This window comes from Rhipicephalus microplus, chromosome 2 (assembly GCF_043290135.1).
Source record: "Rhipicephalus microplus isolate Deutch F79 chromosome 2, USDA_Rmic, whole genome shotgun sequence".
NCBI lineage: Eukaryota > Metazoa > Arthropoda > Arachnida > Ixodida > Ixodidae > Rhipicephalus > Rhipicephalus microplus.
The window spans coordinates 22,988,156-23,011,720 of NC_134701.1; the positions used below are offsets into that span (position 1 = coordinate 22,988,156).

At 45.4% G+C, this 23,565-nt stretch overlaps 1 protein-coding gene across 1 annotated transcript in view; it reads left to right on the forward strand.

The window, feature by feature from the left end:
- ZnT63C (solute carrier family 30 member 1) overlaps positions 1–18,432 on the forward strand; it is an 83,773-nt gene extending 65,341 nt beyond the window's left edge. The window contains exons 5-7 of the mRNA XM_037420283.2: positions 6,846–6,889; positions 9,232–9,518; positions 17,950–18,432. Coding sequence (XP_037276180.1) covers positions 6,846–6,889; positions 9,232–9,518; positions 17,950–18,123 — 505 coding nt within the window. The 3' untranslated portion in view covers positions 18,124–18,432. The remainder of the gene's footprint in view (positions 1–6,845; positions 6,890–9,231; positions 9,519–17,949) is intronic.
- The last annotated feature ends 5,133 nt before the right edge of the window (positions 18,433–23,565 follow it).

Here is a 23,565-nt window from a genome sequence, read left to right on the forward strand (position 1 = left end):
GAACAGGCTACTGAACAATCGACTACATTCATGGTATCAATCAGGTCATAGAAAAATGCCTAGAATGTAACCAACCATTATACATAGCCTTCATAGATTACGAGAAGGCGTTTGATTCAGTAGAAATATCAGCAGTCATGCAGACACTGCGAAATCAGGGCGTCGACGAAGCATATATATTTATTTATTTATGAATACTGCAACCCTAACATAGGGTTTTGGCAGGGTGGATATACATTTGATAAGTTTAAAACAAAATAAATATAAAACAGGTAAGGCATTTATACACTTTCAAAACGAAAAAAAAGAACAGTGGTTTGTAATAAACCGGCATAAGAACATACAGGGACATGAGCGCTAAATTCAAGATGATCACAAGTGGAGAATGGTTACAGTGATTGAAATAGACAACAGGAGCATGTCATAGAAATTAGACACTCACTGCTAGAGCTCCGCAGCTAAAAGGTTCAAGGATGACTGGGAAACAACTTCGTTACTAAGGTTATTCCATTCGGTAATTGTCCTAGGGAAGAACGAATACTTGAATGTGTTATTACGGGTGTAAAATGGGGTTATTGTAAAGGCATGCCTCTGCCTTGTGGTATATCTTGTGGACAAATGAAGTATATGTGATAAGTCTAACTTAAAATAACCTTTAACTAACTGAAAGAAAAATTTCAATCTCAATACCTTATTTGTTTGTGTAGGTGTTGGGAGGTTAGCTTTTGCTAATAAACATGTTATTGAAGTACGACCAAAACTGGTATAAATAAACCTAACAGCTCTCTTTTGAATTTTCTCCATTTCGCTGATATTTTTTCTGTGTAAGGGTACCAAATTATGGATGCATAATCTAAAGTAGGTTGAACAATTGAATTAAATGCAACAAGGCGAACGGCGGGAGTGGAGTGCTTAAGAGCTCGTTTAAGATAAAATAATTTGTAATTACACGAGTTTATTACAGTGTTAGGATGTCTAGTCCAGTTAAGGTCATTCGAAATCCAAAGACCAAGGTACTTGTAGTGTTGTACCTCCTGCAAAAAAACATTATTGGCTGAATATGCAAAATGAAGAGTGTTACGTTTGTGAGAAATTTTCATGAAAACGGTCTTTTTAAAACTAACTGACATCTGCCATTTATCGCACCAACGAATGACCTTTTGAAATGCATCGTTTAAATGAATTTGATCAGCATGGTTTTCTATTTCTGAGTACAGGATGCAATCATACGCATATAACTTACCCTATATCATTTATAAACAATAAAAAGAGGAGGGGTCCGAGCACAGAGCCTTGGGGAACACCCGAGTCAACCGGTACTGCACGAAAACAATGGTCATTGAAAAAGACGTACTGTTTTCGATTCGAAAGATAACCGGAAATCCAATTTAGAAGCTGAGTATTCTTAAGAATTAAATCCAATTTGAAGAGTAATTTATTGTGAGAGACCGTATCAAAAGCTTTAGCAAAATTCATAAAAATTGCATCTACCTGTTTTCCGGAATTTATAGATAGTGCGAAATCATGAACTGTAGTTACCAGCTGAGTATAAGTAGAAAATCCTTTCCTGAATCTGTGTTGTGAACCTGACAAATTATTGTGCTTATCTAGGAATTCTGAAATATGCTTATGTATTATATGCTCAAGTAGTTTACAGGAGGTTGAAATTAATGAGGTCGGTCGATAGTTAATAACAGAATGGGGATTTCCACTCTTATGTAGGGGCTTGACTTTAGCAGTAACCCAGCCATCCGGAACTTGACCATCTTTCAGAGATTTAGAAAAAAGAATTGTTAGGTACTTTGAAACCTATTGTGCAAAGCGTTTTAAGAACTCATTTGGTACTCCATCAGGACCTGAAGATTTTTTAACATCAAGCTTTAAAAGTAAATTAAAAACTCGCTCTTCACTTATGACAATATCCGATAGGGGTGGGCCTGCCATATTGAATGTTTCCAGGACTCTATTATCCTTTGTAAAAACAGACTTAAAATGATCATTGAAAGCATTAGAAATAACAGAGGAATCACTAGTTTCCACACCGTCAATTTCAAAAACATCAGTAGTCACAGGATTGGGCGAAATTAAACTTCAGAACCTCTCGGGAGACGAAGACATGAGACTCGGGAGTTGTTGGCCATAATAGCGTTCCTTGTCAGACAACACATTTGCTTTTAGTTGAGAAGCAAGTTCAGAAATTCCTTGCTGGAGGATACCTACGTCTTTAGAGTACCGTCTCTGATTTTTTATACGTTTGAGCCGTCTTCGCAACTGCAATGTTTCCGAGAAATCCAGGGGTTCTTCCCTTTCGATTTTTTTACAATGCGTGGAACAAATCTTTCAATATCACAAATTTATAAGGTCCTTGAAACGCTTCCACAAATAATGAATATCAGCAGTGCAACTCGAAAAAGAATCAAATTCAAATGATAGTAAGTCCAATATTGAAGTATCATCTGCACGTGAAAAGTTTGGGAACGAGACCCTCTTTCAATTTTTCTTTAAAACAACATCAGAAAGCGTAAGTATCACAGCCTGATGATCAGATATTCCAGGTAGAATAGAGCAGATAGCTTGAGCAGAGATTGAGCCCTTAATGAGAAAGAGCTCTAGAATTGAACAAGAGTTTGCCTGTATTCGAGTGAATTCATCAACGACTTGCATCAATTCAAAAGAAAATGCTATATCGATCATTCTTTCACCAATTTTATAGTTAGGTTGTTGGAAAGAGAAAGATGGCCAGTTAACATGCGGCAGATTAAAATCTCCAGCTAGAATTATCCGATCCTCAGGCTTCACATGCGCGACAAGGTAATTGTGTAATTCATCCAGAACATCCATGGGGGAATTGGGTGGACGATAAGTAGCCCCAATAACATACCTGGTCTTTCCGTAATACGCTTTGCAAAATATGCCCTCGACACTATGTATGTCACGCATTTTTGTAATTTGCAATGACTGTCTAAACAGGATCGCCACCCCACCGCCTCTACTCCCACGGTCATTCCGGTACACACGGTAGCCCCGAGGAACAAATTCACTATCAAGTATGTTATCGTGCAACTATGTTTCGGTTAGGATAGCAATATGGGGACTATAGGCCAGGAGGGTTCCTTCTAATTCTGTGGTTTTGCTAATAACACTTCTACAATTTAAATTTAGTATTTTCAGCGACTGAAGACTGCACATGCTCCGTCATTTTCCATTCTTCCTTAGCTTAACACGTGCATTTTTCGCTTCATCCCAACTAAACAAGTTCCCATCCACACTCAGTCGATTGTAGAGAAGCTTTACTTTAGCACCGTTCTCTCTCTCTTTTTCCGAACTTTTCCACAGATTTCTGCGTGCCTCACGAACCCTGTATGAAAAATCCTCAGAAAAGGACAGTACCGAGCCCTTTAACTTGTGCGTAACTTTCAAAACAGACATCTTCTCACGATAATCAATAAATTTTAGAATAACTGGTCTGTCTTTGTTTTCAATTTTGCGGCCAAGCCTGTGGCATGTTTCAACAGTAATTGCCCTTATACCTAGTTTCTTCTCGAGGATTTCATTGACGGTATTCTGGAGTGTCTGAGGTGTTTCCCTATGGGGTTCTTTTAGGCCATAAATGATTAAGTTATTTCTACGGCTCCAATTTTGAAAATTATCAACTTTGTCTTCAAGGGATGTTAGTTTTTGTTGCATTTGAGTCATAGAATCTTCAATTTCTTTCACTTGTTTAGGCAATGAAGAAAATTTATTCATGTGATGCTCAATGGCATCAACTCGTTCTGCTAGCGTGCCAAATTTTTCTGCTAAATATTTTTGGTTGGCCTGTTCTTTGTCAATAGCTGCTTTCATTGTTTTTTGGCCAGCGAGTAGCTCAGATAGCATTTCCTTTTCCGTAAGAGGACCAGGATTAGCCTCAACGTCACCGCAAACCAACAGATCAAGAGGTATAGGTGCAACACAAGCAAAAAGAATCTTTAGACACAGTGGGCAAGGCAGCAGCAGCAGGAAACGGTTATCATTACGATAACATTGAGCAGGAAAGTACCTACTAACCTGTATCGCAAGGCAAAGCGGATTACTGAGCATGCTGCCTTCTCTGCTGCTGACAAGCCCACTGCCGTGGAATGAGCCTGCCTGTAGATTTAAAGGCTCCGAAGTGATCACGGGAACTGACGTCACTCGACGATGATTCCACGTGGACGCTGTGATGAAAGGGGGCGTTGTTTCCTCAATCCAGCAGCGGTCGTCCACGGGTGATGAAAACCAGCCCTCGTTAGGCCAGCCAGACGAGGTGACGTCATCGTCCCGAGCCAGCCCCGGGAAGACGGTGCACACCGTAGGACATTCACCAAGAAGAAGCGCCAAGACCTGTATCGCAAGGCAAAGCGGATTACTGAGCATGCTGCCTTCTCTGCTGCTGACAAGCCCATATGTAAACGTCCTGCAAGAAATCTACAGGGGATCAACTGCTACCATAGTGCTTCATAAAGAAAGCAATAGGGTACCAATCAAGAAGGGTGTAAGGCAGGGGGATAGAATCTCCCCAATGCTCTTTACCACATGCTTACAGGAGGTTTTCAGAGACCTAGAATGGGAACAGTTCGGCATAAGAGTAAATAGAGAGTACCTTAGTAACCTGCGCTTCGCCGATGACATTGCATTGCTGAGTAACTCAGAGGACGAATTGCAACTCATGATTACGGAGTTAGACAAGGAGAGCAGAAAAGTAGGTCATGAAATTATTCTGCACAAAATGAAAGTAATGTACAACAACCTCGGAAGAGAACAGCACTTCGAGATAAGTAATAATGCTCTTGAAGTTGTAAAAGACTATGTCTATACTTGGGACAGGTAATAACCGCGGAGCCGAACTACGAGACTGAAGTAACTAGAAGAATAAGAATTGGGTGGAGCACATTTGGCAAGCACTCTCAAATCATGACAGGAAGATTGTCACTATCTCTCCAGAGGAAGGTATATAACAGCTGCATCTTGCTGGTACTTAGCTACGGAGCAGAAACTTGGAGACTTACACTGACGGTTCCGCTTAAATTGAGGATGACGCAGCAAGCAATGGAAAGGAAAATGGTAGGTGTAACCTTAAGAGACAAGAAGAGAGCACAGTGAATTAGGGAACAAACGGGAGTTAGGGATATCATAGTTGAAATCAAGAAGAGGAAATGGACATGGGCCAGGCATGTAGCGCGTAGACAGGATAATCGCTGGTCAATAAGGGTAGCTAACTGGATTCCTAGAATAGGCAAGTGGGTTAGGGGGAGACAGAAGGTTAGGTGGGCAGATGAGATTAAGAAGTTTGCGGGTATGAATTGGCAGCAGCAAGCACAAGACCGAGTTGACTGGCGGAACATGGGAGAAACCTTTGTCCTGCAGTGGACGTAGTCAGGCTGATGATGACGATGACAGAGCCAAATTGCGGGCATCCTACCGCCAGCAAATGTAGTTGCACAACAGCACCTGTATTTCCATCATGAAATGAAGAACTTCCCTGCCTATTTTCTACGTGTAGCTATTTGAGACAGGATGCAGCCCCTTACCATTGAGATTGTATTATTTACTTCAATTTATTCATTGTTCACGTTTTTGAATGCGCGAAAAAATCCCGCATTTTTACGTGCACCTCAAACGTAAACGGCGTCTGGGTCTAGATTAAACGCTGATGGTGCGCCCCCGTCACTTCCATAGCATTAGGAGACGCACCCCAAAACAAACTACTCCGCGTAGTGGTACATGTGCAGAAGCTCCCCCTTCATAGCTTTCCCTTCAGTGCCAAAAAAGTTGTCGCTGAGAATAGAACACACGGGTTCGATTGCAGACGCAGAGGTAGCATTCTGACAGTGACGAAATGCTAAAAGTTCACGTACTGTGTGATGTCGGGGCAGGTAAAAGAAGCACAGACTATGTTGTTAAGTTTCCCCAAACTGGCGAGAAGTTGTATGCTTCTTTTTGCCACCAGCATAAGGCTTTGTTTTGTGCGGTTCCATGGAGAGACCAACTTTGCCGCCCGCAATGGTCGGCAGTAGCGATTGCCAACGTTATTACCAGCAACATTACCGTAGCTCAAATAGAACCAAATTTGCTTGTCCCCAAGAACAGTGTGAAGCATGACATTATTGGGGATTTCGTGGTAGGCTTTTCTAATCTGAATAAACTTCATTTTCCTGACTGGACCATATTTTCCGCCTATTTCGCAGTCCCCGTCAGGTCTGAAAAATAGCTCGGCGACTGTATTCGAATTCGCTTTGATTTGGATTTCAGTTATTGGAAATTTCGAAGTATTCAATATGAGCAAACAGGTGTACTTTAGTTCATGTGTAACCCTCACAGTAAAGGTGATTTCACTGTACAGGACAGCTGCTCTACCATCAATACACGTTTCCAGAGAAAATCTGCATTGCCTTAAAGCCGCTCTTCAAGGCCAAATGATCATATTACCTTCACATAAATTCATCATTGTTTAGTTTAACTGCCTGTTATACTGGCTTACAATGCTCTAAGTACAGTAAATTTTGAAACCTAACATATTTTACAGGTTATCACTTGCATTCTACTTAACGTCAAATTCTGCTACCATTCAAAGTCACTTCCACTTTCCTTTGAACCAAGCACATGGCATTGTTTCAGTTAAAAAATATATATTGGGCAGGTTAGTTGGATCGTGACAGAAGTGCTCATTTTTCTTTATAATATATGTGATATCTACTGCCCAAATCAGATTGGAAATTAATTGAACAAAATCAATATTTGCTTCGAAGATGAAATATACTATTTGCACGAGCCTGGTAAATGCTTTATGCAGACAACTTTGCTCAAGTGATGCTTTCTTTGTGCAGCCTCGTCATGGTGTGCCTCATCATGAAGTCTACATCTCCTTTGTGTAAGTGTCACCAGAACTGTTCCATACTTCCTGTGCAACCTGTCTCCTATTGCATGCTGTGTGGTTGTCCGCTTTTCATTTTGCTGTTTAGGAACATGACACAGACGGTTTACACATTCAGTAAAAAGAAGACATACAAGCGAGAGAAGGGGACATTTTGTATTTCAGTTTGCACCCCTTCTTCTTTGTAACATGCAGGTTGCATGCTGGAAAGGTATTGTTTGCTTTTTGCATGTACTGTACTAGCCACATCAAAGAACAGACCACCAATTTTGGTGACGCCTGTTGGCTTTAAAGACCCTGCGGAGTGCCACAGTTGTTCAGTGGTGGTTATTGGGCTCGACTGCTGACTCGTAGGTGGCTGCAGCTTGAGGGCTGTCAACTTAGATTTATGCACACATTAAAAAAACCCAGCTGGTTTAAATTTCGAGAGCCCACCACTACGACATCTCCCATAATCATATTGTGGTGATTAGTTACCCATGTAACGCGTTCATGTTGATGCTCCTGCATTTTGTAGATAAGTTAGTAGGTGTGCAAGGTACAGGAAAATGTTTGGTATGGTCAGTTGGAATGATGCTCCCAATAGCGCATGCTCGCAAACAGCTCTCCAGAATGGCATAGTCAATCAGTCACGAAACAGAGGTGCTTGCATTATGCTAAAGTGCTTGTCAGCTACGTTGGGGTTGTGAATTATGCACTGCTTTAGGAGTACACAAAAGGGGAGTAGCCGACCATACTTTAAGTATGTTTGTGTGTGCATTTGTGTGTGTGCATGTATAAATGCGCTAGCAAAACTGAGGGGGAGACAAATATTTGACTCCCCCCCCAGCTATGCCCATGGCACAGGAGATGTAATTGAAGTGCATTTTTTAAAAAACAAACCATCAATGCAAGCGTAGAGATTTCTACATATACTCTAGAGGTAACTCTGGTGCTAGTTTTTATGAGAACTGAAATGCACGGCGCTTCTGCCATCATGGGAATGATGTACTCAGATTTGTATAAACTTTGTTCTTTCAGCTCTGTTTGGCTTCGTGCAGCTTGAAGGTGCTTAGTCACGAAATGACAATCGGCAAAGGTTTACCAATTATACTACACCACCTTTTAGGCTCACCAATTAGAATCGGGTCACAAAGTTCAATACAGTTCATTTTTTTTTTATTTTTTCAAAGCACACAAGCACAAAGATTAGGCAAATCAGTAAAACTTGTAGCAAGGTGGGTTTGTCTATAATTCTGGGTAAATTGGTGTGCTCAGATACAGACACTGTCTCTGTCTGATATTTTCTGTGGCGTTGTCTGTATTTGCGCACACCAGTTTACTGGGCAAATCCATGCATACTACCCATCGTTCTCGAGGTGGCTGAATGATTGCAGCGGCAGAGTTCCCTCTAGGCAATTTTCGGAAACTTTATCACCCGACACGAGTGATACTGTTGTGTGTCGCACTCTGTGGCGACGTAGCCAGGAATGCTGGCCATGGGTGTGCGCAGGGTTCCCCTTCAGAAGGTTTGTCGTGGCACCCCCCCCCCCCCCTTCCTATCATGTCAATGCATGTGGCTTTGAGGGGATTTTACAGCTGTTTGATATATTAATTCGTTACATCTTGGTTTCATAGGTGGGTCTTTGATTGTGCATAATAAAAATATTGCTGAAACGCAAATTCACAGTCAGTTCAAAGTGGGCAAAGTGAAACTTTCAGGCCATCTGCATTGTTGTCAGTAGCTATGCCGAAATGCATTTCCCCTACAAATAAACAATAATTGACTTGCTTTTCATGCTCAGGAGTAATGAAAGTCGGGTAATCTTATTTACGTTGACTGAAAATGCAAGAGACGAAGGCAAAGATGCCTTCAATTATGAGCCGTCAAATGCTAATTTCACCTGTGAAGGTGTGCTACAATGGGGGCAATATTACAATGGAGTCACTTGAAACACTAACCCTTATTTGTCAATTACTGATGTTAATAGTAGTGCCCTTTCATAGACAATACAATCTGAATGCGTATTTTGCGTGTATGTAAGTAAGAAGGTACGTGAGAAGAAAAGGGAAAACTTCACCTAGCCGTGTAAAGCACAAGAAACAGCAAGGTTGGTGAAACAGAGGGTGTCCTTCTTAGACGATTTCCTTGGCGCAGTGTAGAGTCTAACCACAGTCTGCCACAGAGCAGCGCCAAAACTGGCTGCGGCACCTTCAGTAGACAGCTGCGCAGACTGTTGTCTCCGTTGGTGTGTTGGCCGAGAGGCAACGGTACGAAGGCTTTTTTTTAGTTTTCTTTGCAGACATTCTTTCTTGAAGAGCGCTTTTTTCTGAAGAGAGATGTCATTTGTTGTTTGCAGTGGTGGACTCTGCGCTGATCCTGCTGCAGACTGTGCCCACACACATTCAAATCGATTCGCTCCAAAAGAAGCTCCTGCAGGAGGTGGAAGGCGTGCTGGCCGTGCACGAGTTCCACGTGTGGCAGCTGGCCGGCGAACGCATCATTGCCTCGGCCCACATTCGCTGCAAGAACCTGCAAGACTACATGCAGATCGCCGAGCGCGTCAAGGAGTTCTTCCACAACGAAGGCATCCACTCCACCACCATCCAGCCTGAGTTTGTCCAGCTCGAGGGCCAGCAGGTACCGGTAAGTCTCTCACCAAATCGTCCTAGCACCTTTTTCGGGCCTGCTTAGTCTTCCACTGTGTCAAATGGAAAATTTTCATCACAGAGCTCCTTCGCATGCAACGACATGGCAGACTTAAGATGAGTTCCTTCAATGAGTTTTGATCAGAGCTGTGTGAACAGGGAAAACTTTAGTTGCACAGCGAATCGAAGTTTGAGTGCAAATTGGATTGAATATCTTTCAAACATTCTTCGAATATTTTTCAAGCAATTTAAAGTGAAATTGACGAAAAAAAAGTTGGAGAGGATTCCTAAGCATAATTTTACGAGATACTATCAATGGGAAATCTTTTCCTTTTGATAGGTTGGTGAAGTCCTAGAGTGGTGGTGTTTTCTAGTTGTCTTATCAAAAATGTGGGAAACCAGCGGTCAAATTGTATTTATTTACATGATTTGATCCAATCAAAGCGTTGCCGACAACATTTTACACGTGAAAGGCAAAGGATGCTAGTATTTCCTTAGTCTCACCTACTTTTTCAGCTTCTGTGAAAGCTCAGCGAATAAGGGCGTGCTTCCTTTGAGCTTGCAGTTCCTAATCCACCCAGTAGACATCTATATTGGCCGCGAGGGCTTCCACTGGGCAAGCCGGCGCCGCGATTGTTTTGACTTCACAGATAGGATGCTTCTGCTTGCCTTACTGTGGACTTTTCAGTGTAATTGCAGTGTGCAGCATTCAGTTCTCAGTGGGAACTGTGTGGCCAGCTGGAGATATTATTGCCATATAAGCAGTGCTAGGTTGTGTGCAAGCTGCTTCTAGGCAGAGCCCGAAAGGCAACTGCGCTGCAATGTGAGAGTGTGATGCAGTGAAGCATATAAAAAAATAATATATCTGGGGCTTTTCATCTCAAAACTACAGTATGATTAAGGGACACCATAGTGGAGGGCTCCAGACGTTCTGGCCATCAGGTGTTCTTTAGCGTGCACTGGCATAGCGCAGTGGTATATTGACCTTCAACATTTTGGCTTTATCTAAACGTGAGTGCTGCGGCCGAGATCAAAACCGCGACCTTGCGTTAGCACCTGACTACTGTAACCGCTACATAACCGAGGTGGACTGCAAGAAGCTTCAGCTTGTTGTACTGTTCGATGCATCAGGGCCAGACGTATGCAACAGGTCCCGCTGTACATTTTCATAATAAGCCCATATGTGAAGAAATGAGCCACGCGTATGTTGCTGGTAAAGCCAAAGGTTCACAGAAAGCACTTTCGTGATGAGGATTTCGTGTTGGCCGCCGCAGCTACGATGCCTGTAACAGCTGATGTGCACGAGTGCTCCAGGCAGTTCATCGCGTGCGTTTGTTGATGAATCTACTGTTTATGGAGAACAACAGGCTTACTGCGTTATTAACAAAACAAGTATAAAGAAGAGCACCTGTGTCTCAGTGGAATCTCGATCATATGAATTAGAAGGGTGCATGCGAAATATTCGTATCATCCCAAATTCGTATGAACAAAAAACAAGTTAAAGATGAACAAGGATTTATTGGGGTCAACTACTTCTTGCTAAAAAAGTCCATGATGATCTTTTGAACTTTTCTGCTTCCATCACCTCTCAATGAAGTGCCGCAGCTTCCTCACTCATGCTGCTGGCTCTTAAAGTGCATTCACACTTGGTATCAAAGGGAGTAAAAGCGGCAAAACTTATTGGAAATTCACTCGCCTTGCCGCTATAGCGACCGGAAAAATGCTCCTTGAAGTCAACAAGAAAAAAATCAGTCCTGGAGAATTCACACCGGAGAATTTAACTGAAAATGCCAAAGCGGCCGCAAAACCACGCCTGCGCCCGTCGAAAAAATTCATATTACTTCTGCCCAAAAGACAGTAGGATTGGGCGTGTTGGCATAACATGATAAAGAGTGCTTACCAGAGCAAACGACAGGACAGGAGGGGACAGGAAAAGAGACGAGACAGGGCACTGAGCTGCCAACAATTTATTTCTTATGAAGGTCTTTGCTTTTATACAGTTACCAGTCGCAACAATCATGCGCGAAACACAATGATAATGCATAAGCACATCACCCCGACAAGCAAAAGAACAACTTTTCTTCATCTGTGAGCGCGGCAGAAGGGGTGCTAACACGAGCATCTTTCAATGAGCAAATCTTTTCTGCCTCTATGATCTCGCGTGTGGTGTGATCCCTGCATCTTGCAACAATGGTACACTCTGAAAATATTGGCCGGCAGCCACACGTGCTGCAGTGAACGGACAGCCATCCTTGTTTATAGTGATCCACATTGTACATATGTTCCCTCAGCCTCTCATTTATACAACGACCTGTTTGACCGACGAGATACTTTCCACACGATAACAGCAGCTGATACACCACGTTACAGATGTAATCTCTAAATTTATTTGCATGTTTTGTAGTGCAACCGTGAGTGGGTCTGGATGGAGGAACGGGCGACTCAGTTTTTGAGGGGCCGTAAAGACCACCTTCACATTAACTCGCTGTGCCACTTTCTTAAGATTGTGCGCTATCTTGTGCATATACGGAACCACGACGAAAGCCTGTCTAGCTGTGACAGGTTGGACTACGTTATCGTTCCCTTTGGCCTGAAGTTCATGCAGCAGGCCTTCGGCAACGGAAACTTGCACGTGGTTGGGGTAACCTGCCGCGACGTCAGCCTTGAAGGTTGCTCAACAAAGCTTTCTGTAATCTTGTGCACACAGGATTTTCACAAGGCATTCACAAAGCAAGATTTTGCGATACCTCCCTTAACTAACTTAGAATGCGCGGAATGAAATGGCAAAACAAGCTTATTTCCACGCGGTTGATACATCCAGCAAGTGCGTCCATTCAGCAAGTGCGTCCAGTTCTTCCCCTCGAATACAGCCACCGCCGCCTCCTTTGTCGCTTGAGAATTCATTCTATTTTGCCCGTTTCCTGAGCGAGTGTTGTTACTCATCGCATCAATACTGGTGATGCAAGTCCCGTTCACCGACGTCCATACCGTGTTTCCGCGTTTGAGCGTACAGTCATACAACAGGAAGTCGTAAAGTTGCTTGCAAAAGACATAATCGAGCCCTCTGTAGCCCCTGGGCTTCGCCTGTCATCCTGATCAGAAAGAAGGATGGAACATGGCGGTTTTTTGTAGATCACCGGCATCTCAACAAAATTACGAAGAAAGATGTTTACCCGTTGCCTAGAATCGACGATGCCTTAGACTGCCTTCACGGTGCTACATATTTTTTCACTATCGACCTTCGATCTGGCTATTGGCAGATCGCTGTAGACGAGATGGATCGTGAGAAGACCGCATTCGACACTCCTGACGGTCTTTATCACTTCAAAGTTATGCCCTTCGATCTCTGTAATGCGCCGGCTACATTCGAAAGAATGATGGACTCATTGCTCCAAGGGTTTGAATGGTCAATCTGCTTATGTTACTTAGACGATGTTATCGTTTTCTCGCCCACATTCGACTCCCATCTCGATCGTTAATCGGCGATTCTTGAAGTTTTTGCCACCTCGTCAATGCCGCAGGAGTCCGCCCAGATCCCGAGAAAATTCGCGCCGTCACGTACTTTCCTGTTCCGAAGTCAACAAAGGACGTTCGTAGTTTTGTAGGCTTGTGCTCCTACTTTCGACGGTCTGTTAAGGACTTCGCGATCATTGCACGCCCACTCACAAACCTCCTGAAGAAGGACACCCCGTTTTCTGGGGCGCTGATCAAGCCTCATACCGTAACCGTAACGTACAAAACAGGGCGGTCGCATCAAGATGCGGATTGTTTATCACGCTACCCTGTGGAAGAAGCTGCCCATACTGACACCTTTCCAGACCTTCTGTCTGTGATGCAGCTACTCAACCTTGGCAACGAACAATGCCGGGATGCTTCCCTGCGAACCATCATTGACAAGCTTGAGTCAATGCCTCGCGACGCATCTTTACAAATGTTCCTGGTCAAAGACGGGATCCTGTATCGTCGTAACCTTGATCCATATGGCCATGACTTGCTCCCCATCATACCAGCACATCTTCGTGCGACTGTCCTCAATCAACTTCATGACGCTCGCTCCTTTGGCGGGCCACTTAGGCGTATCTCGCACATACGACCGTGTACGTCGTCGTTTCTTTTGGTTTGGTCTTGCCCGATTCATTCGCCGCTACATCGCCGCTTGTGAGCCCTGCCAGCGCCGCAAAAAGCCATTTTCCCTACCAGCTTGATTCCTTCAGCCGATCGACATTCCCACTGAACCTTTTTTTCGAGTTGGCGTCGACCTGCTTGGCCCATTCCCGATCTCCAGCTCAGGCAACAAATGGATCGCTGTCGCCACTGACTATGCGACACGGTATGCTATTGCACGAGCACTTCCAACGAGTTGCGCAACCGATGTGGCGGACTTTCTGGTATATGATATTATTTTAGTACACGGAGCTCCACGCCAACTTCTCACTGACTGGGGCCGGACTTTCCTATCAGCTGTCGTTGACGAAATCCTGCGCTCTTGCTCTGCCAAGCACGAGTTTGTGACTTCGTACCATTCGCAAACGAACAGTCTTACGGAGTGCCTCAACCGCACCATAACCGACATGCTTTCTAAATGCATAGCGGCCGACCACCAGGACTGCGACATTTATTTGCCATTTGTGATGTTCGCATATAATTCGTCACATCACGACACTGCCGGCTATTCTCCATTCTATCTTCTATACGGCCAAGAACCCGCCCTGCCCTTTGACACCTTGCTGCCCTCAGTCACTGAGTATGCCGGCGAAGCCATCGCGCAAGCCGACCACGCATGCCAACTCGCCCGCAGCCGTCTGCAGGCCTCACAGAAGCACCAAAAACAGCTCTACGATTCCCATCATCGAAACGTGCACTTTTCACCGGGTTCCCTTGTCCTCCTCTGGTACCCCACTCGGTGTGTAGGTCTTTCTGAAAAACTGCTGTCACGCTACACTGGACCATACCTCGTCGTTCGCCAGGTGACTGATGTTACATACGAGATCATTCCAGCCGATCCAATGTCATCATCGTCACCTTCGAGTGACATCGTGCACATAGCTCGACTCAAGCCTTATCACCCTCCTTCTACCACATCTAAGTTGCTCAAGCACCGAGACGGTGCTTCTACCGCCGGGGGGTTATGATACACAACAGCCGGCACAGCCTTGCTGCAAAAAAGAGAAAGATGACGTCGGTTTCTGGTTGTTGATGAACTGTCGCCATCTTGTTCGCCGAGCACGGTCCATCGTATATAATTTATCAAAGTTACTCGTAAGAATATGAAGACACCACTATTTAATGTCGACTGTATCTGTTTTTGGGATGGGGGAATACTTCGAATAGTTAAATTCCAGTTGAAATCGAAATGCTGGCACTATTAAATAATATTTGAAAGTTTGAATATTCATGCACTCCTTGTTTTGATTGTCTGGAGGACAGAAAAATCTTTTGCTGTCCGTGGCAAAACAAGGTGCATGTCGGCAGCCTGACGCAGAATGTTGGTTTCTGCACTTTTATCACAGTGAGGTTGGCAAAGCCATTCTCCCAGTGCATCCAATTGATAGGCAAGTCCATCTCAACTCCATGATGCCTGTAGAAACAGCACATGCACAAAAAAAAAAAAAAACACCTAAATCTGAGTGGTCGTCAGGCCTGTCTCTGCCGTTTTTTGTTTAACAAGTAAGCCTCAATGTAACAAGTCTTAATGTAATGAAATTCTCGATACCAAAGTAGGGAAGTATTGATAATTTTGAATCTGTAGAAAACTGTGTTTTCAACCTCAGTATGAGGAAGCATTTTCGTCCACAATTTCACTGCTGCCACATGAGAAGTCTGAGACAATAAACGAAATCTTTGCAAATGCATTTCTGAAACGGCGTGCCATACTTACCTCACCTATGGAGTGGCAGAGAGCATGTGGGAATCGTATATTACACATCACTCTAGCCACAGCGGCCATCAGAGCATCTAGTATGTACAGTCGAACTCCACTACAACGAACACCGTTTAAACAAAATTTCCGCTACATTGCAAAATTCAAGATTTCCCGTCAGCAGTACACAGGAGTCAATGCATAAATAATGTCGCCACAACGAACACTTTTTCTTCTGTCGTCCTGCTTCAAAGAAATTTCACAATGCAATTCCAGGCTCAGATACTTATTGCTATGCACTAAACCCAATCTTTAACATTTTGATGAGTTTTCAGAGCGTGAAAGTGCGTCAACGAAGTTTAAAACATGCGTTGGCACCACCAGACACTGCCGCTGTTTAGCAAGCATGGGCGCCGCTATTGCTCGATAGCGATGGCTATGAGACTGCCCTGCTTTTGCCACTGGCTTGCTTTTTTGTCACTGGCTTGCTGTAAAAGCAAGCCACTTACGTTGCTTTTGGGCTGCAGGCGATCCGAAGCTGAAGCTCAGTCGCTCAGCTCATGGTTTCCTTCACTCAGCTGCTCGGTGCAACTGCGGAACGATGCCTTTTCCGATGCTTATCATTATGTTCGCGCTTGGCCAGTATGGTAACTAATCAGAGCGGCTGTTCGTCTGCATAATCAGCAAAATCAGCTAGCCGCGAGTGATAGATGATAAAAGGCATAGAAGTTGCCGCTCCACGATACCCTGTCTCCATCTCGGCGTTTACGGATACACATTGACGGCAGACAGCTTCTGGTGTTAGCGTGTTAATGCAACTGTTTGGTTTGTTCACGAAGGTGGTTTTAGGCGTTGTTTCTGTGTGCTTTTCACCATGGCCTCGCTATGCATGGGTGAGAATCAGGTCGTGACGCTGCTGGAAAAGAATAGGAAACAGTGGACACTTTTTGAATTCTGAGAATAAACGTTTGTTTGTTTTGCTAGCTCAGATCAGCTATATTTTTTCGATTTCACTACTACGAAATTTTTACAGTACCCCGTCAGATTTGTTGCAGCGGGGTTCAACCGTACTTACAACACGAAAGGCACTGGATTTGATTCCTCCCCAGTTGGTGAAAGAGGTGTCCAGACGACTTAATGGTTCCCTCTCCCCATAACTCTATGGCCTGTTACATGGTAATAAGGGTTGCAGCACAAGCACGGAGGTGCTAGAAGAAACGAGAAACGAAAGGCGAGGCAAGGAAAGCAAAGAGGACAACACGAGCACTGCTTTCCTTGCCTCGCCTTTTTTTTCTCGTTTCTTCTAGCACCTTCATGCTTGCGCTGCAACCCTTATCACCATTAAGTTTAACCAGCTAGCCCAAATAGCCGTTCTTCTTTATGGCCTGTTAGGTTGCAGAAATCTCTTCATTCCAATCATTCACTACTCTACAGTCTCTAAACAGTGTAATCTGCATCAGGCTCAACGCTTATTGTTGATGGAAGCAGTAAGTGCAACCAGCTCTCTTTGATTGATTCGGGCTATCTTGCAAGTGTTTTATGGGGCATAGTTCCTGTTGACGAAAGAAAGCTCTGTGATGAGCAAAGTGAAAATATGCAGTAGACTCTCGAAAATTCAAACTTGGTTAGCTGAAATAAATCTTAAATGTTGGTTTGCCTGCTGTGTTTTCAATGTATGTTAATGCCTGATTCAAACTGCCCCATTGCACAAATTCAGTTAATTCAAACTATTTGCTTGTCCATGCTGTTTTTGTTGTTTTAGTTGAACATTAGCATGTAGATGCGTGATTCAAACTGCCCCATTGCACAAATTCAGTTAATTCAATTTATTTGCTTGTCCACGCTGTTTTTGTTGTTTTAGTTGAACATTAGCATTTTTTCATCTCTTTGACAGTTCAAATAGAGCCGATTGCCTGCTTACAGAATGGCAAAACTTGTGAAACAGCTCACACCATCAGTCACATGCTGACTGACGAAGAAAAACAGAAAAAGAACCGAAGGGACAAGAAGAGAGCTGGGTGGGTCGGGGAACGCACAAGTGTTGAGGAGCCAAGAACCAGAAATTGGCAAGATAGCTGCTGGTTATTAAGAGTAACAGGCTGAATTTTGCGAGATTGCAAGGCAGAAAGTTTGGTGAGATGAAGAAGTTTGCTGAACAGCAAGCACAGGACTGGGTTGAATGTGGTCGCTGTAGTGGGTGCAGTCAGTTCGGTGATGATGGAACATTCTCCACACAACAAGCTGTGTCTGTAGCAGTGACAGACATTTTTCGGGTACTGTCTAAATATTGATGAGTAATAGTAGTTGAGACTGAATGCATGAATCAGAGCAGCACAGAGCACGAAGTGAGGTAGCGGTGTGAAGAAGCTACAGTAGACTCTCATTAAACAGAACCTGAAGGGACCACGAAAATGTGTTCCATTTAACAGAAGTTCCGTTTACTGAGAGGTGAGCTGGGTTGCAGCATCCAAGTATAAAACCAATGACATCAAAGGCAGTTGTTTCATTTAAGCAGCAGTTCTGTTTAACAGATTTCCTTTAGTCCATTGTACTGGTTTTCTGCTTTCAGAGTGACGACAAGGACTGTGTCTTGGACTGTCCCAGCCGTACCAACTGTGTGGCCCAGACCTGTTGTGGACCTCGAGGCAAGGAGGGCGTGAACACGCCTGATACACCGGCGGCGCCTACTGAAGGAACTGTGTTGCGTCAACGGCCTGCAGCTGAACTCAGTGCTCCCGCTTGAAGGCTCTTGAAAATTGTCTGTGCAGGACTTAAGTGCTCATTTTGACAAATGGGCCACACATGGAGCGACTCTTCCTGCCAACCCAAGCACAGGCCATCAGATGCGAGAAAGGCTGCTGATTCTGTGCGTTGGTTTTTGCTATGCAAGACTGGTTGCAAGCCAGAGTGGCACCACAGAGTACAGATGGCCAAGCCTTCAACTGTGATGAGTAGTGCAACTTTTATGAAAAGGTTGTGAACAAGGAACGATGCCTGCCACCAAAGAGTGTGTGTCAGTCTGAAGGCACAAAATAAAACGGAAGCCATGCTGCTTGCTGTGTCGGCACTTTTCTGCAAGTGCCACATGATGTGTGTCCTGTGGGTGATAGTAATCAATTGAACAGTGTGGGCTGCCTCGTTACGTGCTACGTGTAAAGTTCTACATACAAACAAGTAGTGACAGCGGGAAAGACTTGATGTTACAATGACTGTTCATTACAAACCTTAGATGAAAATGATCTGCTGCATTTTGATGAAGCCCCATCAACCAAACAGGCCAGTGATACTTCAAACATACGTACTTGTTCATTTGACGCACTGCAGTAAGTGTTCACATGCTAACCGGCAGATTGCCAAGTTCTGTTCTCCAAAGTGAACAATGTTGCTTATTGGGCAAGTTCGAACTAGTTGGTCAGTGGTACTTAGGACAAACACAAGACATGATTGTATTAAACGGGGCTAGTTGGTTCACAAAATGTAACAATGCAAAAAAAAAATAGCTCCAGGCCTGCACGAAATACGCAGCACAGAGCGAAAGCTGGAAAAATGGCCTTTCAGAGCATTTTTTAAACTTTTTTGGGTAACTGCTACAAGCAGAATTGCTGGGTACCCACTATGCCATAAATAATAATAATTTCTGGGCAGTAGGGCAGCATTCATTATGTTATCCTTCGTCATTCTTCAGAGAAGCGTGGTATCCCCTAAACTCTTGCAAGGGCCAATTGTTTATGCAGTGGCTGACAACGATGAGGAATTATGGCTGAAGTGGGTATGCGCCACAGTTAATAGCTGAACAAAAACAAGCTTTTGTAATGGGTTGGAGCATTCGACGACCAACTTGTTACACTATTCGCATTGTGTGACGCCTGGTTGTTTATTTGCTGTTTTAAAAAGCTTTATCACTCATATTAACGCCATTCATTCCTTTCCCGACATCAAGCCTGGCTATAACGCAACTTTGCGAAACAAGTGTCAAGCACCGGCGTGACTCAGTGGTAGAATACTGGGCTGGCCCGCAGCGGACTCGGGTTCAAACCCAACCGTGTCCTTAAGGTTTTTTATTTATCGAGTTTTTTTTTTCTCTTATTTCGTGTGATGGTAGTTACGAACAACGGGGGACTACGGCGCCGCGCATGACCCGTGTTGTGATCTAATACAGTTAAACCTGCTTGTAACGAACCTCCATATAAAGAATTCCTCCATATAACAAAGTTTTTCTATTCCCCGCCATTGCTCCATAAAAGCACATGTATTTTTAACCTCTATGTAACAAAGTAACAGTGGGAGACAACCTTGATATAATGAATTTTCCCCACGGATGATCTAGGAATTTCGCTCTGCATTTTGGCATTTTTGTGCGAGCGTGCATCTTCCGCGGCTGTCCTGCCCTCGACAAAGTGCGAAGCGGCGGCGGCGCACACGGCGCACCAGGTGAAAGAGAGCGCTTGCTCTCACCACCCTCCTCGCGTGAGTGTGGGCAAGTGGGCCTGCACCCCACAAGCCGGCATGGCCACCGTTCTCGCCACCGCGGACGCAAGCGCGGGTGTGCCCCCGCCCCCCAACTCCAAACCAAAATAAAAAGTACAAGAAAACTACTTTTTCGCATTGACAGTGCCACACTTTTAGTTAGCGTCACATATCCGAGGCCGCGTTGCCTATGGAGGGCGCCTTACCAAATAGTTTTCCGCGGTGTCTTTGTCCCTGTTGCTTGCTCTTCGTTTTCGACGCCGTGCGCACGTGCATACTGTATTTTTGCGCGTATAGCCCGCCCCTGCATATAATCCGCACCCCCACTTTCAGCTCACCGAGAAAGAAAAAAAAAATCCTCGCGTATTGCCCGCACATATGATATACAGGAAAGGCTGTACAAAAGCTACTGCTCAAGCAACATAGCACATATGTAGACAGAAAAAGCTTTATTTAGCAAGCAGAATACACTGCCTGCAAGGCCAGTCACAATTCATTCACTGTTGCTGCTCTCGCTAGAGCTATCACTTGAGTCGCAGTCCTCACTATTATGCTCAAGGTCATCTTCGGTTCCATCCATGTTGTTTGTCATGCAGCATTTTTTGAAACTTTTTCGCACCATCTCACCTGGAATGGCCTTCCATGCCTCGACAATCCACTTGCAGAATAGGGCAATATCAGGCCTTCGGAATCGTCCTGTCGGCGTCAAGTCGTAGCAGACTTCGGCAATCCACTCGGCGTAATAGCGCTTGACATGCGCTTTGAAGGGCTTGCTAAGCGACACATCGAGAGGCTGCAACATTGACGTCATTCCACCGGGTATAACAACTAAGTCGGTGCCATTGCGTGAAAGGCGGTCCTTCACTTCCTCAGTTGTGTGGCCGCGGAACGAGTCAAAAACCAGCATGGACCTCTTTGCGAGCATCGCACCGGGCCTCTTCTCCCATACCGTCTTGATCCAGTCTACGAACAAGTCACTGTTCATTCACGCGTTCTCGTGTGCGCGCACCACCACACCGGCAGGCAAATGAACCTTTGGTAGAGTTTTCCTTTTCAAGATGACGTACGGTCGCAGTTGCGTGCCGTCGGCGAGGGCACAAAGCAAGAATGTGCTGCGCAGTTTCGTGTTCCCGCCGGTCAGCACGCTCACCGAACTGCTGCCCGTCTTCTCAATCCTTGTGTCCAACGACATTTCAAAATAAACAGGAGTTTCATCCGCATTGACGATTTGCGAGAAAATGTAATTGTGCTGCTTTCGCAGGCCAATTACATCTCTCTGGTACTTGAGCAGCTTCCGAACACAGCGCCTTCCGAACACAGCGGCCACTTCTTCGTGTGACGACGCCTTCCACCAAGCCCCTCGATGTGACAACCTTACACGCATCATTCGTCGAGAGGTCGAGGCAGCACAACCGGTAGCCACGCCATTACCGACGCCTGCGCCTTCCCCGACCACGATCTCTTTAATACAAGTGGTCGTTCGTCAAGAGCTATCGAATGTCGGCCTACATCCTGTTCCTGCCGTATACTCTGCTGAGCCTTCTTATCGTACCCCTTCTGTTCCTCGCATACAATGCAATCCGTCCGAATGGCGTACTCTTGATGACAGGCCCATATGTTTTAACTGTCGACGCGTTGGTCATATCGCTCCTCACTGCCGCAGCCGCTGGGCTCCACCGTCCCATTACGCACCTCAGTATCATGCCACTTCTGTTCGCCAGTTGTCCCCATCACTTTCTCCATCAACGCCGACCAGATTTTCCGCCCCTGCAGCACCTCTGAGCAGACCTCGCTACAACCGGTCACCGTCCCCTGCTCGTCATCAGTCTCGGTCGCCCCCACAACGCCGTGCTGCCTCCCTGACCTATTCGCAGCACCTCCGACCGGAAAACTAGGCCGTGCAGCTTCTGGAGGTGGAGCTGCGTTGACGACCTTCGTAAGAAATCCTCGATTAAAGTTAACAACGAGCCGGAACCTTTTGGAGGTTACTGTCGACAATGTTCGTGTCTGTGCATTGATAGATACTGGCGCGCATGTGTCCATTATGAGTGCTAACCTTCGTCGCCGACTTACAAAAGTTGTCACGCCCGCCCTTAACCGAGGTGTACGAGTCGCCGATGGAGGAACTGCCGCAATTCTTGGCATGTGCTCTGCGCGAGTGTCTATTGGGGAGAAAAGCACTGTCGTTCTTTTCGCCGTTATTGAACATTGCCTTCATGAACTCATTCTCGGTATGGATTTTCTAGCCACGCACTCTGCCCTCATGGACTGTTCAGCTGGCTCTCTCCATCTCGATTTACCCCTCTTTTCCGACCCGACCAGCCCACTGCAAACCAGCCTCTGCTGCACTGATTTCACGCGCCTCCCGCCTAACTCTGTCACACATGTCGACTTATCCTCCACGCCGCCAGTACCTGATGGTGATTACATGGTGGCCCCGATTCCTGCTGTGATGCTTACGCATGGGGTTGCTGTGCCGCATATGATTCTGACGATTACGAGAAACCGCACCTTCCTTTCACTGGTCAACTTTTTACTCACCACCGAAGTTCTGCCACAGGGTATCTCCCTGGCCAAAATTACCGCTCTCCAAGATCACCATGTCGAGCCCTTCAGAGTTGACGATTGCTGCAGCTCAGTCAGTGGTTCCACTTCATCACGTTCTTGGGGCGTCGACATTGAGCGAATGGTGTCATCGGACCTCACGTCTGAGCAAGCTGCAGCACCTTGCCACGTTTTTGAGGGCTATCGTAGCATTTTCAACTTTGCCAGCAACTCTTTAGGCCAAACGACCACTGTCACCCATTGCATAAATACTGGCCATGCAACTCCCATTCACCGACGCCCCCCCCCCCCCCCCCCCCCCCCGCAGGGGCGCCTGCGCAAGTAGGCGTTTGGTGTGTAGCGACACCACAAACCCGAGCTAACGGGGGAGTTTCTACTCCCTCCCACGCCTACCTGTGCGTGGCTTTGCCGTGTCCGGGGAAAAGGGGATCCTGGGGGTTGAGCCGACGCTGGGTGATTGGACCGTTAAGGCCCCCCGGCAGAGGCAACACACCCCTTTGGCCCCGGCTTCACGTAGACGGCACCCCTGGGCTGACCCACCCAGGGGAAATCGGCAGTCGCCTTTTCCTATCTCTCTCTCCCTACATCTTCGTCTTTATCTCTTACTATTTATCTGTCCTGTCTTCTACTCTCTTCCGTTTACTTCCAAACTTCCTGGCGGCTAGGGTTAACCCTGTGCAAATAGCCTACCTTGGTCTAGGCGCATTGGGTTATAGTGGCGTTGTACAGCTGGCGTCTGCAGGTTTCAGCAACCGCAAACTTGTAGCGTCCCCTCATTGGGCTCCGTGGTGGGTGGCCGCCAACGCTGCTGAACAAAAATAGAACAGGCATGCATAGAGCATTCCCCCTACTGTCTGATCGTACCGGCTTAAAGCGGGTACTCACCGATGATATAAATTTTTTCAACCAACCAAAAGAAACATATCCTCACTTTCATGTTATCCACTGTGAGAAAACTGAAAAGCAAGCCAGGACCTTCTCTCCTTTCCTAATTTCTAGATGTCTTACCGAAACTCTTGGCACAGGATACAAGGTAACCAAAATGGCTAGTGGAGACCTCCTCGAAATCCGTGACAAAGAACAATTTGAAAAGCTAGACCGTCTTTCAGATTTCAGTGGCATACCAATAACCATAACACTACATAGATCAATG